We start from the raw sequence: 17,859 nt of genomic DNA on the forward strand, positions 1-17,859 counted from the left end.
GGCCAGGGCTCTGATTCTGCTACCTGCCCTCCTACCTGAGTGCCATCCCCTCCATATTAGGCACCTGACTGGACAGTACTCAGAGGATTCCTGTCAGCCTCCAGACTTGCCCTGCATGAAGCAGCTGGTGGCCTTTGTGTATCATCTCAACCTGGCCAACTCGGACCTGGAGTGCTGTGCCCAACTTGTCCAGAGGCAGCTCCAGTGCCAGCTGTAACACCAGATCCACAGCTAGAGATGGCTCTGGCACCAGCTACAGCTGTAGACGTATAGCCAGAGCCAACTCTAGAGCTAGAACAAGCTCCAATACCAGCTCTAGAGCTAGAGTCAGCTCCAATGTCAGCTCCAAAGCTAGAGCCTGCACCAGCTCCAGGACAAGCGTCGGCCCTAGCACCAGTCCTAGTTCTAGCTCCAGAGCTAAAAACAGCTGTGGCACCTACTCCAACACCAGCTCTAGAGCTAGAGCCAGTGCCAGCTCCAGAGCAAGATGCATTATCAGCTCTAGCACCTGCCCCCAACTGAGAGCCATACTGAGTGTCAGCTCCAGAGCTAGAGCATCTCCTGCATCAGAGCCAGAGCCAGAACCAGCTCTAGGACTAGAGCCAGCTCCAGAGCTACAGCCAGTACCAGCACTAGCTCTAGCACAAGGTCCAGAGACAGAGCCAATGATAGAGCCATTGGCATGTCCAGAGCCAGTGCCAGCTCCAGCCCCAGCTCTAATAGCAAAGCCAGAGCTAGGGCCAGCTATAGGGCCAGAGCTAGTTCAGAGATACAGCCAGTTCCTGGACCAGCTCTCACACCAGTTGCGGGGCCACATCCAGCTGTAGCTCCAGCTCCAGCACCAGTGCCAGTTACAGATGTAGAGCCAGTGCTAGCTGCCAGCTCTAACACCAGAGCCAAAGCTAGAACCAGCTCTAAGGTTCCCATTCGCTAATTGAGCATATTTAAGACAGTTGATTTAAAGCCTTTGTCTAGAAAGTCCAACGTTTGGGCATCCTCAGGGATGGTTTCTGTCCATTTTTTCCCCTTTGAATGGACCACAATCCTGTTTCTTTGTATGATTTTTGTTGTTGTTGTTGAAAACTGAACATTTGAATATTATAATATGGTAACTCTGGAGATCACCTTCTCTCCCTTCCCCAGAGTTTACTGTTTTTGATTATTGAAAACTGCAGTCCTCTGTTTGATAACTTTCCCAAACTATTTTTGTAAAGACTGTCATCCTTGTCATGTGTGTTCATTTGAAGTCTCTGTTCAACTAGCATTTTCACAGAGATTTCCTTGAATACCAGGAGCTAAAAGGAAACAAACACCCCATCTCTTCCAGTCTTTGCAGACTGGCTCTTTTCCGGCCACTCCTTTAGCACTTAGCCAGGCAGTTTAAAACTCTGCCTTAGCCTTTATTTCCTGCTTGAACCAAGCCCAGTGACCTGCCAGAGGTGAAAGCTTAGGGTCTTCTCAGGTCTTTTCCAAACATGCATCCTGTCCTAGCCATGCATGTGGCTTTCTAAATTCTGTAGTACACAGGGTCACTTTAGAATACCCCAATTTCCCAAAGAGACTCCCCAGTATTTCTTCCCAGGCTTTAGGTGGTCCTATTGTATGTCTGAAGCATAATCTTTGCTTCAGGTGGCTACAGGATTTTGTTCACCTTACAAAGGTTGTTTGTTTTTTGTTTTTTGGTGTTGGGGGTTTTTTTTGGCCATGGCACACAGCATGTGGGATCTTAGTTCCCTGACCAGGGACAGAACCCACGCCCCCTGCAGCGGAAGCACGGAATCTTAACAACTGCACTGCCAGTGAAGTCCCCCACCTTACAAAGTTTTTGAGCAATGCCTACTATTTTTCTGCCCTGAGTGAGTTCCAAGTCAGGCAAGACAGAGAAGGGCACCTGTCAGTCTTTCTAGCCCCTGATAGGTTAGAACAAACAATAATTTGTGAATAAGGTCTGCTCTGCTTTCTCTGGAACCAGGGACTGGGGTCCCATACTGAGAACATGGGCTGCTTTCTTCAAGACTGCCACCAAGCTGGTGAAGAGATGAGGCAAGGCAAGTAAAAACACCACACAGCTTTCCTACCTACCATACTGAAGTTGTCTTGATGCTGTCTTCGCTATAAATCTGACTGTTGTCCAGTTCAAAGTTGGTTCTGACAGTTTCTGCTTGTTTTTCAATGTTCCTTTTGAGGGATGGGTGTTTGGAACTGCCTGCTTCACTATTTTGCTCTCTCCTGCTAGTGTCCTTTGATGCACAAAAGTTTTAATTTGATGAAGTCCGATGTATCCATTTTTCTTGTCGCTTGTGCTTTTGGCATCATATTTAAGAAACCATTGCCAAATTCAAGAAGTTCTGCCTTATGTTTTCTTCTAAGAGTGGTTTAGTTTAGCTATAAAATTTAGTTCTTTGATCCATTTTTAGTTAATTTTTGTATCTGGTGTGTGAGGTAAGGGTCCACTTGCATTCTTTTGCATATGGATTTCAAGTTTTCCAGCACTATTTGTTGAAGACACTATCCCCACTGAATGGTCCTGGCACCCTTGACAAAAATCATTTGACTTAGATATATGGGTTTATTTCTGGAATCTCAATTCTATTCCACAGAACTTTATGTTAGCCTATTTTTATGCTAGTACTCCTACACTGTTTTGATTACTGACTTTGAAGTAAATTTTGAAATCTGGAAGTGTGAGTCCTTCACCTTTGTTCTTCTTTTTCAAGACTGTTTTGCCTATTTGTGGTCCCTTGTAATTCCACACAAATTATAGGATCAGGTTTTCAATTTCTGCAAAAAAAAAAGCCATTGGAATTTTGATAGGGGTTACATTTAATCTGTGAACCAGTATTTCGTTAGGAAATACTGCCATTTTATCAACATTAAGTCTTCCAGTGACTTCCCTGATGGTCCAGTGGTAAAGAATCTGCTTTCCAATGCAGGGGACGTGGGTTCGATCTGTGGTCTGGGGAACTAAGACTAAGACCCCACATGCCGTGGGGCAACTAAGCCCACTCGCCACAACTACTGAGCTCACGCACCTCAATAAGAGAGCCCGCGTGCTGTAAACTACACAGCTCATGCGCTCTGGAGCCCAAGCACCACAACTGGAGAGAAAAAAAGAAAAAAAAACCTGCACACCACAACTAGAGAGAAACCTGCACACGGACACAGCCAAATAAATAAATAAAATATTAAAAAAATAAATACATAAATAAAGAAGTCTGCAAAATATCTAAAATAAAGTTTTCCAATCCATGAACATGGGATGTCTCTTTATTTAGGTCTTTAATTTCTTTCAGCAATGTTTTGTATTTTCAGAGTATAAGTCTTGCACCACCTGGGTGAATTTTATTCTTTCTGATGTTATTGTAAATATTGATAGAATTGTTTTCTTAATTCCTTTTTGCTTTGTCTATTGCTAGTATATAGAAATACAATTGATTTTTGCATGTATCCTGCACCTTTGTTGACTTTGTTATACTTTGTGTTTTTTGTCTTTTTTCTTTAGGATTTTCTAGATATACGATCATGTCTTCTGCAAATAGTTTTATTTCCTCCTTTCCAATTTTGATGCCTTTTCTTTTTCTTGCCTAACTGCTCTGGCCAGAACCTCCAGTACAATGTTGAATAAAATTTGTAAAAGCAGTCATCCTTGTCTTGTTCCTGATCTTAGTGGGAAAGCTTTCAGTCTTTTACCGAGTATGATGTAGGGTTTTTTATGTCTTTTTAGAAAATTCCTTTTTAGAAAATTCCTTTTTAGAACATTCCCTTTCCTTCTAGTCTGTTTATTGAGTGCTTTTATCATAAAAGGGGATTGGATTTTATCAAATACTTTTTCTGCACCAATAGAGGTGATCATGTGGCTTCTCCCCTTCATTCTACTGTGGTGTTTTATGTTGATTTTCATATGAACTACCCTTGCATTCCTGGGCTAAATCTCACTTGATCATGATGTATAATGCTTTCAATATACTGCTGGATTCTGTCCACTAGTATTTTGTTGAGAATCTTTACATCTATATTCATAAAGGGTATTTGTCTTCAGTTTTCTTGTGATGTCTTTATATGGCTTTGGTGCAGGGCAATGATGACCTAATAGAATGAGTTAGGAAGTGTTCCCTCTGCAGTGCAATGATGACCTAATAGAATGAGTTAGGAAGTGTTCCCTCTGCTTCTATTTTCTGGAATATTTTGAGAAGGACTGATATGAAACATTCTTTTTTTTTTTTTTTTTTTTTTTTTTTGCGGTATGCGGGCCTCTCACTGTTGTGGCCTCTCCCGTTGCGGAGCACAGGCTCCGGACGCGCAGGCTCAGCGGCCACGGCTCATGGGTCCAGCCGCTCCGCAGCATGTGGGATCCTCCCGGGCCAGGGCACGAACCCATGTCCCCTGCATTGGCAGGCGGGCTCTCAACCACTGCGCCACCAGGGAAGCCCCTGAAACATTCTTTAAATGTTTGGTAGAATTCACTAGTGAAGCCACCTGGCCCTCAGATTATTGGGGAGGGAGGGAGGATTGCTGGCTGGGAGGTTTTTGATTACTGATTCAATCACTTGTTATAGAACCATTCAGATTTTGTTTCTCCTTGAGTCAGTCTTGGTAGTTTGTGCGCTTCCAGGAATGCATGGGAACAAGGCTCTCAGCTGGACCAGCTTGGCCCATCTCTGATGACAGAGGCCAATGGGCTCGAGGAGAGGGATGGGAGTGCAGCCTTGCAGGCCCAGTACTTTGGACTTTAATGTAGGGCACAGCTAATTTGCATTTTTAAGGTCCTTCAGGCTGCTTTGTGGAGGATGTGGGGGGTTGGGAGAAGCAGCAGGGAGACCAGGGACAAGGCTGCCACAGTTGTCCGGGTGGACTTGGTGGTGGCCTCGGGGGAGGGCAGAGGTGGGCTTCAGATATATTTTGAAAGCAGAACCCATGGGATGTAGTGATGGATTGGATATGGGGGAGGAGGTCCGGAGGGTCTCAGGTCTCTAGCCTGAGCTCAGGGTGGACAGTGGAAGTGTCATTCCCTGAGATGGGCAAGATGAATGCAGCAGGTGGGGGTGGTTCAGAGGCTGAGGAGTTCTGTTTTGAACTTGAGATTCCTAATCAAGTCATTTCAGGTCCTGGAGCTCAGACTCTTCAACTGGGGTAAAAAGGAAAGAAAAGGAAGCATCTTCCTCACAGGGTTCTTAAGAGAATGTGGCAGGAGCTGGGCTTCCCTTAAGCATGCAAGCTCTGCACAAATCTCTCCGCCAGTTCAAGACTGAGACTTGCTTTTGTTTCCCCCTTCACTCTCTTGTGGGCTGGCAGTTCTGGGCCTGGGGTCAGGGTCTGATAGCATGTTAGGTAAAAGTCTCTGCCCCGTCTTCGGACTTTCCCAGGGAAACCTTCCCCAGAGGCATCTGACCCTCAGAACCCTTAACTACTTACAGATGGGCAAATCTACTGGCCAGTTGTCCAGCTCACCCTGCCAGAGGCTTGAGGACAGTGTTCCCCAGCACATGTCCCCTGCCTGATGCCTGTCCACACTTTACCCTACTTCCTGGTAGGACAGTCTCTGCAGCTCCCCAATCCAGGGCTCCCTTTCAGCTGGCTTGTTCTCCAGGCACCAGTTCTCCTGACAACTCCCTGTGCCTCCAGGGGTTCCTTCCTGGCCCAGGGTTTAGCCCAGGGCCACCCATCATTCTGACACCTAGACAGGATGTCAGAAGGAAATAGCACCAACAAGACAATGTTTCTGGAAAGGCAGTCTTTACAGAGGGCAGCTGGCATTGCTCTTCTTTGGCTTCCTGGGAGACTGTCCTGGATGCAGAACACACAGCACAGCTCCCTGTGGGCTGTGGCAGAACAGAGACTAGTTTGTTATTCTCCACCCCAAAATGACTGGGGTGGTACACATGTTGATACGGTAGGTAAGCGGACACTTGATGGAGATAACAAAAGGTTGCTTTTCTGCCCTGTCCCATGGCTCCAGGACTCCTCAGAAGAGTGACGAGAGGGATATAAGGACAACATTTCTATGTATCATCCACGTGGGTCTGTGGCAGAATGAGACTTAAGTTTGGGAAATTATTTGCCTGGCTTATTTTAAAACATTTAAAATAAACATTTTGGTCCTTGTCATACACTGAGGACACATAACCTGACTTCTCCTCATGCAGGCTTGTATCGATGCACCTAAAACTCTCAAGTAGCCACCATCTCTGAGATGAATGATGGATAAGGGTACAGTCTGCCTCTAAGAACGGCCTTCTCTTGGCAGAGTTTCTGCAAGGGAGGACGCTATTTGAGTATTAAGAACAGAAACAGCACTGGGAACATGTTTGAGGCAGAGGAAATAGCAAGTGCAAAGACTCTGAGTTAGGAACAAACTTGGTCTCTATAATAATCTGCTAGCAGCAGCACTTGTGAAAAAGGCTTAGGAGTTGAAGGAGCTTGTGAGTCTGAAGCAAGTCAGTGAGGCAATGCTATCACCAAAAAGGCTGAGGGGAGCTTCAGCTATATTGATGAAAGTACAGAAATTAAGCCAGAGAGGGAGTCTTTCCACACCCGAACCCCACAATTTAAAACATGCCCAAGAGGTGGGAGTCAGGGGGATCCTGAGGGAGATACGTTTCCCCTTGGCCTAAGGAAGAGCTTCCCTCAGAGGGGTCTGAGGATGGATGGCCCCCAATGCTAGAGGTGTCTGAACAGAGGCCAGAAGAGCACCTGGCAGGATATGGTTGGGAGATTCAAGTATGGGAAGGCTCGTGAAGCAGATGCCTACCTTGACGGTCCCTTTCAGCCCCATGAGAAGGGCTGCCACAGGTCTTCCCGATGCTGATGTAGGTCCCTAAGGAGGCTTCACCGGAGACTGGACACACCATCAGACCTGGTCAGGTGCCCACCCCAGAGTTCTCTCAGCTTGGCACCTGGACACACTGCTTTAGCACCCATATGGGGCAGAGCTGAAAATAGGCTTGAGGCCTCCATGCCAGCCACACCATGGAGGGAGGGGGTTAGACACGTTATCCAGGGCGACATCTCCCCAAGTCTGGAGCTCCACCCCGCATCTAGGATCATTTTCAGTGGTATGAAGAGACATTAAAGAACCTCGTCTTAGAGAGAGAAAATCACTTCCCTTGCGGTTCCCATTCCATTTCCCCAAATCTATTAAGAAGATTCTCAGTTGGGTGCTAGTATGTCTAACTCCTCTGTAACATCCCTAACCTCCCTTTGTACAGAGAGCAAGCCTCAGGTGTAGAGTCTTTGCAGGTGCAGTACGCAGCTGCCATTTCATAACATTATTTGTATTAATTTTTACAGTTACTTTCTATTTATATCAAGTGTAAACTTTCCTTTAAAAATGCATTTAGGGGGCTTCTCTGCTGGCGCAGTGGTTAAGAATCTGCCTGCCAATGCAGGGGACATGGGCTCGAGCCCTGGTCCAGGGAAGATCCCACATACAACGGAGCACTAAACCCGTGAGCCACAACTACTGAAGCCCGCGTACCCAGAGCCCATGCTCCGCAACAAGAGAAGCCACCACAATGAGACGCCCGCGCACCACAACGAAGAGCAGCCCCGGCTCACCACAATTAGAGAAAGCTCGCACACAACAACGAAGACCCAATGCAGCCAAAAATAAATAAATTAATACATTTATATTTTAAAAAATGCATTTAAGTAATGAATTAACTTAAAAATATTACAGGATTTATTTTCATCTGGGTTAAGAAAAGCTGAAGGGCCCTCGAGGTTAGTGGCTGAGGGACAACTGGCAATGGTTAAGTGGGAGATGCCAGTGAAGAACCTACGGGCAGAAGGTTCCAGCACAGTGGAGAGTGCTGCTCCCACCCCCCAGGCTCTCAAAGACAAGCCCAGAGAGTCAATTAAGAAGATTATCTTAGGGACTTCCTTGGCGGTCCAGTGGTTAAGACTCCATGCTTTCACTGCAGGGGGCACGGGTTTGATCCCTGGTTGGGGAACTAAGATCTCACATCCTGCATGGATCCTGCATCCCGCATGGCGTGGCCAAAAAAAAAAAAAAAAAGATCATCTTATGATGAAGAAGAAAAAAGGGGAAAAAGCTGCAAGTTTAAAAACGTGTTTATCTTTTCTTCTAAAAAAAGTTATAAAATTTAAATAGTTGATTAAAGTTAAAAATCTACTGTTGCAAAATTGACGTATTCTAAAAGATTCCTGGATCTCTTGACTCCAAGTCCGATACACTCTCCATTTTGACCCTGCATTTCTTATAGATCCCACACTTTCAGGTTTTCTTTAGAAAACACGATCTGAGGTCATATGTGAAGTAATCAGCACGTCAAGTGTACGAAGCTCTGGCTGAGGCAGCAGGAGGCACCCTGGCAGGATGAGGGTCCTGCGGAGGGCCACACGTGGGCTGAGTCCACTGCTGCTGGTGCTACCCACACGGGACCTGTGAGGCAAACCTGGAGCTCCTTCCTTGCCCCATCAGCCCTCCTGGTCTCTCCTGGGGACTCGACCTCCTGGGCTTGGCTCTCCTGCCGGTGGCCAGTCTTGGCTTCATTCCACTTTGATTCTGGTCAGCTCCCACTTTCCTTCTCCACAGAGTTTCAGAACCAAGGAGTGAAACTACAAAAGACCACCACCACGCGGAGATCAGGCTGCTCTGGCTGTGACAGATTCCCTGCCCTCTCTGCCATCCCCACTCTCCATTTTGAGGGGGCTCTGGCCCCGGCCAGACCCAGCCTTGGCATTCTTTCTCCTCCTCAGGCCATCCTGCGGGCACGGGTACCTTCTCAAGGCTGCGCCGATGGCCCACGCTGACGAACGTCATGCCCAGCTGCTGGCCGATGCGGTAGAGCTCGCTCTCCACCTCCTCGGTCAGGGCACTGGTGGCTTCATCAAGCACTGAGGACAGAACTCAGTGGGAAGAGATGAAGTCCTGCGCCAGACCCACCTCTGCTGCTCCTCCAACCCACACCCACCTTCGCTGGGACCTGGTGGGAGGCTGAAGGCTGTTCTGGCTTACAGGGGCCCTGCCTTAGGGAGAGCGTGGGCCAGAGGAGCGGAGAGCTAGGCTCCATCTGGGAAGCATTCTGCCAGCTGCAGGACAAAATCCCTCAGCTTCCTACCCTATTCCCAATCCACCAGCCACTGCCTAGGACCACTCAATCCAGGGAATCCTAGTTACCCCAAGGATGTCAGTCCTTAGAAAAGTTCACACCTCTGCCAGGCACAGCAGAGGGATGCCCATTCACTGATGGCCGAGCCTGACGGCCATAACATGAGAACCCCTCTCAAGGTTGGCTCCAGCTGCTGCACTGGCACAGAGGTTAAGAACTGGCACTTCAACGTATACCTGAGGATGCCAAGCACTGCTGCCTCATGGGCAGAGCCCTGCCATCCTCTCCTGCAGGGACAGAGATACCTGGCCAGGCACAGGTGTGCTCTCCTACCCATACCAATGCCTCTCCAGGTGCACACGAACACACGCTGCTATACCTGTGAGCGCAAACGTTGCCTGGCTAGCATGTGTACCTACAGGGCGAACCTTACCTGCATACTTCGGCTGCAGGTAGAAGAGCCGGGCAAAGGAGAGCCTCTGCATCTCTCCTGGGGATAGAACATCATACCTGAGAAAGGGGAACGAGAGAGGCCCACTGGAGGAAGGAGGCTATAGCTTGGCTTTTGCACAGAATGGTCTGGGCAGGAAGAGGCTCCCAGCACAGACAGGCTGCCCCAGGACGGATGGATGTCACCCCCCTTTCCGCCACAGCCCCGCTGCCTACACAAGGCAAGGCCAAAATTCTGTACCACGGACATGAACCAGGTCCCCAGCAGCCCAGCAAACCCCTAGAATTTGGGGTCAGAAGTCACTTCATCCCTTGCCCAGGCCTCTGGGACCCACTGTCTTTGGGGGAGCTGGCTCTGGAGCCCCCCAACCTCCTTCTTACCAGTTCCAATCGACCTGCTGGTCCAGACCCTCTGTCCTTGCCACCAAGCTGGACTGTAACACACCCAGAGGGAACGATGTCCATGAAAGGGCCCATCCCTGCTTCCTGCTATCCTGAGGACCTCCTCAGTCCCACCACACACACCCGAGACACAGCTACCCCTGGTCGCGTACCACGGTGGGGCTGGGGGAGCAGTCCGTCAGCCACACTGTTTAGACTTGCTGGAACGTGGTGACCAGAAAAAGCAGGCTGATGTAGTCTTATTATCGTTTTAAAATTCGCTAGAGAGTGGACGCTGCTTGTTGCCTGTACCTGGCCAACAGCTCCCACTGCCGATTTATACACCCATCGCCCTGCCCCAGGCTCAGACTTCCAGCTCTGCTGGGCCTGCACCTGTGGTCAGTGCCACCAGGTGGGCTTGGACCTCAGGGGCCCTGCCCTCACTCACCAGGCCTGCCAACTCCAGGAACCTCATGATCCTCTCATCATCAGCAGAGCCTGCAAAACACAGAAGCCTTCGAGAAGTCAGCCCCTCCGGGTAGCCGGGATAGATGGGGCACATCATGGCCGGGCCCAGAATGTGCGCCAAGGCTCTGAAGCACTTCATAAACACGGGAAGGACCCAGTGAAGGAAGTAATCCCTTCCTTTCCTCCAGTGGTGTCTCTCCTCCGGAGGGGGAGACAGAAAAAGATGAGGTCAGGGTACAGACCCCTGAATAGTAAACAGTCAAAGGAGGAGGTGGAGGGGACCCCACCTGAAACCAGCAGCCTGGCTGGGGCCTCTTCCAAAAGGTACAGGTGAGGCCACAGTCAGACAGAGAAGAGATGGTGGGATGGGAGGTTGCATCCTCAAGAAGCTCAGCTCACCTGAGTCCGGGTAGATCTCCTTCAGGGGATATATCACCTGATAAAAGAAGAAACCACATGGGCCTGGGGCAAGGGCCAAGGAGAGGTGGGGCTGCACACAGCTATCCTCCCTCAGGAACAGCCCCAGGAGCTGCCAGAGGCCAGGCTCCTCTCCACCTGAGGAGAGCAAGGAGCGTCCTGGCTGAGGGTCCGGTGGGAGAGGCGGGGCTGGCAAACAGCAGGGCAGGGCCCCCAGAATCCAAGTTGGTGTTCAACAAACACATGTGATATTTGGCTTACGGCCTCCACAGGTTAACCTGCTCCCAGAAGTTGCTCTGAGTATATGGCCTAATCCATAGAAGTGAATAAAAAGTCCTTGGAGCCAGGGAGTTCCTGGGCTTGGTTCATTTTATACCCTACCTGCTGTCCCATAGCTCTCCAGGGCTGAGACCTGTCCCACCACCAGGGTCCAGGTTGGGGGGAAGGGGTGGGAGGAGTGGGCCCCGGCTAACCTGCTCCCGAAGGGTCCCGTCAGTGAAGAATGGCTTTTGTGGCAGGAACAGCACCCCGTGGGGTCCAAAGTCCATCAGTATCTGCACTGAGCCTACAGAAAGCACCATTTTAAGACCTCCCAGAAAGGCAATTGCCCCTCATGCTGCTTTCCCAACAAGAGGCTTGATTCTTACACACATACCCCCCACAGGCCAAGGCTGGCTCTCACCCCATGTGCTCGCCCAGAGGCCACCCAGAACCCGGAGCAAGGAGGTCTTGCCGGTGCCCGTGTTGCCTGTGATAAGCAAGCTCTGCCCCTCAGAGATCTTCAGGCTCAGATCCTTGATTAAGGGTTTATTAGAGGAGGGGGCGGAGATGCAGACCCGCTCAAGGAGAAAAGCTGTATCTGTTCGCTCTGTTGCTGGCCATCCCGGGGCCCTAGGGTGCAAGAAGGGAAGAGATGTTGGGAAGATAAGTGGTGTCAGTATTGCTGGGGGCAGGGGGGTAGTTCTTTCTCATTGGGGGCATCACCTCTGGACTGGAGGGTTGCCATGGGCTGAACTGTGGCCTCAAAAATCACATACTGAAGTCCCAATGCCTAGTACCTCAGAAGGTAACTGCATTTGGAGACAGGGTCTTTAAAGAGGTGATTATATTAAAATGAGGCCTTTAGGGTAGGGCCCCAATCCAGTATGACTGGTGTCCTTTTAAGAAGAGGGAGAGACACCAGGGGTGCACACGCATAGAGAAAAGGCCATGTAAGGACACTGTGAGAAAGCGGCCATCTGCAAGCCAAGGAGCAAGGCCTCAGGAGAAATCAACCCTGCTGACACCTTGATCTTGGACTTCTAACCTGTAGAACTATGAGAAAATCAACTTCTGCTCTTTAAGCCACCCAGTTTATGGTACTCTGTCATGGCGGCCCTAGCAAACTGATAGAGATGGATTGGGCACCTGCTCTGCGGCAGGCTGGGCAAAGTCCTGCCCATGACTGATCTTAATCAGTCTTATCAGCCACGAACCACAGCTATTATCCCCACTGGGCAGATGAGGAAACTGAGTCAGGTGGCTGAGTAACCTGCTCAGGGGCGCAGAGCTGCATCTGTGCAATTCTAATGTTGGTGGCATTTTCATGGCATCACCGGGTGACTGATGTAAGAATGGGAGCGGAAACACTAACACAGTTTTGGAGTTTCTGGCTCTCCACGGATGCCCATCTCCCCCACAGAAAAGCATCTCCAGTTCCCCACAGTCCCTGCACCACCAGCGCCCCCCCCTCCACCTCTGGGCTCAGAGCTGCATGAAGCTTTAATTCTGAACAGAGGCAACAGTTAAGGCATTAGCTCCTAAGAAGACAGTTGAGTGTAAACCCTGAAATTCAGCCTGTTTCCATTTTTGAAAGTTTACTCTGTGGCCTCCGTCCAAGCACTTTCTATGAACTATGATATCTAATCCCCACAACAACCCTAAGACGAAGGTTCCATTAACATCTTCTTTATAGAGACGAAGAAACTGAGACACAGAGCAGTTAAGTAGTTTGCTCAAGAAAAGTGAGGACATGAACAAATCCTTGATGCACAGAAAGGTCAGAAACATCACGGAGCCTGCAAAGATACAATAAAGACACCTCTGGGCCCGAGTGGGGACAAAGAATAGACATGCCCCAAGGAAGGGGACTGGCGGCAGGGCTCAGCGAGGAGGAGGGAATAAAGGAAGAGGAGGGATACAATTCAGATTTTTGTTTTGTTAACTCAGGCCCAGGCTGATTGTACTTTGTTTCCATCAGCTGGGGGATGGTGTAAATAAACACAGATGCCAGAACAGCAACATCGATGGTGAACATTTACAACGTGCCTGGCATAAGACAGAGCTCAGTTGCTCCGCCTAACTCTGCTGCCCGGCTGGGAACGGGCTGGGCTCCAGGGTGTTTCCAGCGCCTGCATTCTCCACCACCAGGCTGCACCGCCAGCCCAGCGCTCACCTGGCCAAGTCCCACTCGCTCTCGTCCAGGATCTCCCCATCCCGTGACTTCAGGGTCATGTCCAGCAGGGTCTCCTGAAGTTCCCCGATCCTGGGCGAGAAGTGAAAACCTGAGGAGGGTCTGGGCGCCCAGGTGAGGGCGTTACTCCTTTTTCTCTCTCATGCCCACTAGTATATGGTGAGCTTTTCTGCTCCCGTTTTCACTCTGCTACTTCTCCCTGAGGTACACGCTTTGCTCAGGACCTAGAGGGGCCGGACGCAGCCTCACCTGTGTGTGTAGCCTGCCACATCGGAGAGCGTGGTGGAGAGATCGATGAGCCGGGTGAAGCAGCTGATGACGTACATGCACACAAAGGCGTTCTGGACAGGACAGAGGGCAGTGCGCGCGGGCCCTGACTCCAAGGCCCTGGGTGCTGGGCCAAAGGGCAGGGCGGATGGCATGAGGGGGTCCCCAGAAGGGATTCTCACCTTGCTGACCAGGGTGCTGAGCTCTGTGGGGCTCAGGTCTCTGTAGACGCCGCTGAAAATGGGGATTGAGATCACGACGTAACTCAGGATGCTGCCCAGATAGTCAAACATGTTGACGCCGACTGTGGAAGACAGAAAGACCTAGGGTGAGAGACCTGGGAAGCAATCCTGCGCTCCGAGGGGAACGGGAAGCCAAGCATGGTCAAGCTATTCTGGGGATCCTCACTCTCCTGAGGTCACTCATGGCAAAGGCAAACTGATCAGTGCAGAGAGGGAGGAGGGAGTTGTGGGGAAGGAAGCAGGCTCCCCCCCACCACGGTGGTTCCTGCCTCCCGGGGCTCCCTGCACCTACTGTACAGCCAGAGCTCCTTGGACATCAGCTCCCTCTGGGTCTGAAGGAGTCTCTGCAGCCTGCGGTCTGTCCTCATGTGCTCCACGTGCCCAGCTCTGATGAGAAAGGCCGGGGTGTCCACGGGGCCTGGAGAGCCTGAGCCCCCCTCCTCACACTCCCCTTTAGCGACCAAGCCCACCCAAGTGATCGTCCCCTCAGACCCTTTCGGCCACCAGCAGCCAGCCATTGGTTCATTCAGTCGACATGGTATTGTCTGCAGAAAGACCATGAACTCTAGACTGGGCAGACCGGATTCAAATCCTGGCTCTGGCCAGTTACTAGCTGGGTAACACTGACAGGTTATTAAGCCTCTGAGTCTCAGTTTGCTCATCTATACAATGGAGCTTATAATACCTACGTAATAGGCTAGAGTGAGAATTTCTGAATGTAAAGCGCCAAGCACATGAGGGGCTCCCAATAAAAAAGAGCTGCTATTATTAAACAAATATACACGCAGCAGTCACTAGGCGGCAGGCTTGGTGCTAGGTAGCCAGTGAAACAGTTTTGGACAAAGGAGCCCCTGTCCTCGAGGGGCTCCCAGTTCAGGGGGGCAGGCAGACGCGCTGCATTCTTCACCTGGAACATGGAAAGTGTTACATAAGCCGTGTGTCTTCAGGGCTATGGAAGCAAATAGGCGTGACCCCTAAGGGAGTCTGGAAAGGTGCCCAGGAGGAGGTGACTTGGAGCTTCAAGGATGGGCAGAAATTCTCCAGGCAGAAAGGTTGGGGGAGGACAGAGGAAACGTTTCAGATTTTGCATGAAGGACAGAGAGGCTGCAGGAAAACACACTCAGAGCTCCAAGCATCAACCTGCATTCCCCAGGGCCCAAAGCTTCATGAGCAGTGACTGCAGAATCCAAAAAAAACCTAGCGCAGGCCCAGCCCTACCTGGCCCCCAGGACCTGCCCCACTCATAGGTCCCCAGTATCCTTGGTGCCCCCAAGTGGTGGGAGCTACAAACTGCAGCAGAGACGGACAGAAGAGCAAAGTCCCAGGGCTATTAGATCCAGGTGATCCAAGGAGTAACTTCTACTCCTTAAACACAAACCTCTGGGCCCTTACTGTCAATCCAAATACTGAATCCAGAGTCCTCATAGGAGGCAGAGTGCAGGGACCTACCCTGGCCCCGGGGGAAGGAATGGGGTTTCACAATGCTGCTGTCAGGGGACCACTTTGCTCCACTAGGACAGTGTCTGTGGCGAGCAGGTTTTCTGAGCTGAGAGGCTCCATTCCCTCCCACGCTACAGAGACAACGGATCAGCCTTGGATGTCAGGCACTGGCAGAAAGCCATTTTACAGACAGAAAAGCAGAGGCAGAGGCAATGCCTTACAGTCATTAGAAAGATGATGAAGCATTCACTCATTTCATTCTTAGAACAAATTTAGGCCCCATGCTAGGCCACGAAAAGGAAGAACCAGTTTCAGAAGCAAATCCATGGACCTAAGGATGAGGCAGACGAGGACAGTGAGAGATAAGGGGAGAGGGTCACAGCCAAGTGTGAGGACGCCTGGCCCCTGGCCTTGGTGATGGTGGGAGGGTTGTTTACTTCTCCACCATCTCCACTATCAGCTCTGACAAGGCAGAAGGGGAACTATCCCCACTAGACTCACCTGAAAAAAGCAGCAGGCTCAGCATTCACCCGGATCTGCATGTGCTTGAACCTGGGAAGACCAAAGGCAAATGAGTGCTGACAGTGGGCAGGACTGGCCCGTCTCCTTTCAGAGTCCCGGATCAAGAAGACCTCCAGGCAAAGAGGAGCCTGGCTCCACTCCATGACTGTGGCTGCCTCAGCCCGACCCTTCCCTGGCCTGTCACAGGGTGGGAAATTCCAGGCCCGGGAGGGATGGCAGGAGACCTGCAGACACGGCAGCCACCTGCCTCTCCAAAGAGGACAGGTGCAGGCCTGCCACAGCTCCTCTTCTTCCCAGGGCCGGGTCTGAAGGAGGAGGCCAAGAAGCACAGAGTAGGGGCTGGACCCATCGGCTGACCAGAATAAGGGTGGTTGGAACAGAAGCATGTGAGAAGGCCAAGGGACGACGATGATGATGGCGGCCAACCAGTCGCCGTTCTCAGTGCTTCTCATGTATGATCTCATTAATCCTCCTTACAATGCTGTCAGTACCATCCCCATTTTACAGATGGGAAAACTGAAATTTAGAGAGGTTAAAGACCCCGCCCAAGACCATATGGCTAGTGACTGGCCTAACTGGGATTTAAACTTAGGCAGCCTTTCTCCAGATCCCATTCCCTAACCATTATGCCTGGCCCAGAAACCTCAAGCAAGGGAGACACACCTGAAATCCCCCTCCAGCTTCTCCTGCTGCACCAGTTTTGCCACAATGGGACCCATCAACATCTTGTTCACCACGGTTCCCAGAATGAAATACCCAAAGATGCTCACAGGCCCGAGCCAGCCGGTGCTGAAAGGCAGAGAGAGGGAGGGTGTGGGGAGCGACATATCCCCACAGGCCTCTGCTCTGACTCCTGCCCCCTTTTGGGCAGCCCCCTGTCCCATCTCAGAGCCCTGTGCGGCTTCTGCTCCTGTGCGGGGGCATCTGGTACCTTGACACTGACACACCACAGGGCCACAGGGAGGGCAGGGGCCCAAGCATGCAAGACAGGAAGACTTCCTGGGGTGCAGGTGGGAGGGAGGGAAGACCAGCCTCTCGTGGACCCTGACCAGGGAGAGCTGACTCCCGCCCAATGTGTGAGTGAGGGACTCTGGGGAACCACAAGGCAGGGGAGGAGGAAGGGCTCTGGCAGGAAGAGAGCCTTCACCTCTGGAAGCACTGATAGGTGTAGTAGATGAGGGTGAAGGGGGAGACGATCAGCTTGCTGGCCACGCTGCTGAGCTGCCGGCAGAACCGCTCCACGTCCTGGCTGATGCGCTGGTCCCTGGAGCCAATGACACAGAGTGACTAGGCCCAGGGAGCTGGGCTTGAGGGTTGAGAGAGCTAAGGCACTTCCAGGCTACCTCTTATTCTGACCTTGCCTTTCAGTGCTGTCAGCAATGACCCCGTGGGAAGGTGGACCCAGACAAGGGCTCGTTTCCTAGAGGCAACGAGACCCTTAGGACTTTCAAACAGGGTTCTGAAGAGCTGCTTCCTATGGTGCCTCAGTCCACCCCTCAGAAAAAATGGCAACTGAAAGGTCCAGCACACAAGGGCTCTGAGCCAGCTTTGAGCAGAGCCAAAGAAAAACCCGAGGGTAGAGGATCCGAGTTTCTGGATGATCAGGAAAGCTACGTCATTTACCTCACTCCTCCCAACCTCTCTCTCACGAGCCTGAGCCTGCCCCCATTTAGCTATCTGGCTGTGGAAGTTTTGTACAGGTTGAGCCATAGAGAAGAGGCCTAGGGACTTCCTCGGTGGTCCAGTGGTTAAGACTCTGTTCTCCCAATGCAGGGGGAACGGGTTTGATCCCTGGTTGGGGAGCTAAGATCCCACGTGCCTGGTGCGGCCAAGGGAAAAAAAAAAAATGTGGAGAAGAGGCCTAGAAGAGAAGGTTAAGAAGCAGCAGCAGCCTCCCAAGAGTCTTTGCTGCAAAGCTCCACTTGAGCTGAGGAGAGGTTGCGTCAGGCAACAAAGTGCTTGGGACGGTGCGAAGCGGGGAGGGAATGAGGGTGAAGAGAGACCCCACGTGTCCCATCCCACCACCAAGGCCACAACGACTCCTATTCCCAGTGAGACGTGAGCTTTGGCAAGTCACTTGCATTCTCTGGGCTTCAGCTGCCTCACCTGTAAGGGAACCTGGGGCTTAGTGAACCTAAGAGAGGTGATA

At 51.0% G+C, this 17,859-nt stretch overlaps 1 protein-coding gene across 9 annotated transcripts in view; it reads right to left on the reverse strand.

Annotated features, from left to right (window-relative positions):
• ABCD4 (ATP binding cassette subfamily D member 4) overlaps positions 1-17,859 on the reverse strand; it is a 34,119-nt gene that overhangs the window by 11,574 nt on the left and 4,686 nt on the right. The window contains exons 4-18 of one of the 9 annotated variants that reach the window (XM_022576561.3): positions 16,858-16,974; positions 16,374-16,499; positions 15,690-15,740; positions 14,041-14,135; positions 13,689-13,810; positions 13,489-13,580; positions 13,222-13,311; positions 11,443-11,678; positions 11,261-11,352; positions 10,770-10,806; positions 10,351-10,400; positions 9,903-9,955; positions 9,505-9,581; positions 8,741-8,856; positions 7,607-8,577 (exon numbers count right to left, since the gene is read on the reverse strand). In XM_022576561.3, the coding sequence (XP_022432269.1) occupies positions 8,509-8,577; positions 8,741-8,856; positions 9,505-9,581; positions 9,903-9,955; positions 10,351-10,400; positions 10,770-10,806; positions 11,261-11,352; positions 11,443-11,678; positions 13,222-13,311; positions 13,489-13,580; positions 13,689-13,810; positions 14,041-14,135; positions 15,690-15,740; positions 16,374-16,499; positions 16,858-16,974 (1,423 nt within the window). In that variant the 3' untranslated portion in view covers positions 7,607-8,508. Of the gene's footprint in view, positions 1-7,606; positions 8,578-8,740; positions 8,857-9,504; positions 9,582-9,902; positions 9,956-10,075; positions 10,418-10,769; positions 10,807-11,260; positions 11,353-11,442; positions 11,679-13,221; positions 13,312-13,488; positions 13,581-13,688; positions 13,811-14,040; positions 14,136-15,689; positions 15,741-16,373; positions 16,500-16,857; positions 16,975-17,859 lie in introns of those variants that run through there. The other 8 variants (XM_022576559.3, XM_022576560.3, XM_089907952.1 and 5 more) reach the window with 8 other exon arrangements.

Source organism: Delphinapterus leucas, chromosome 2 (assembly GCF_059928025.1).
Source record: "Delphinapterus leucas isolate spDelLeu-1000000601 "Yukka" chromosome 2, BTC_Dleu_Yukka2, whole genome shotgun sequence".
In the NCBI taxonomy this organism is placed as follows: domain Eukaryota; kingdom Metazoa; phylum Chordata; class Mammalia; order Artiodactyla; family Monodontidae; genus Delphinapterus; species Delphinapterus leucas.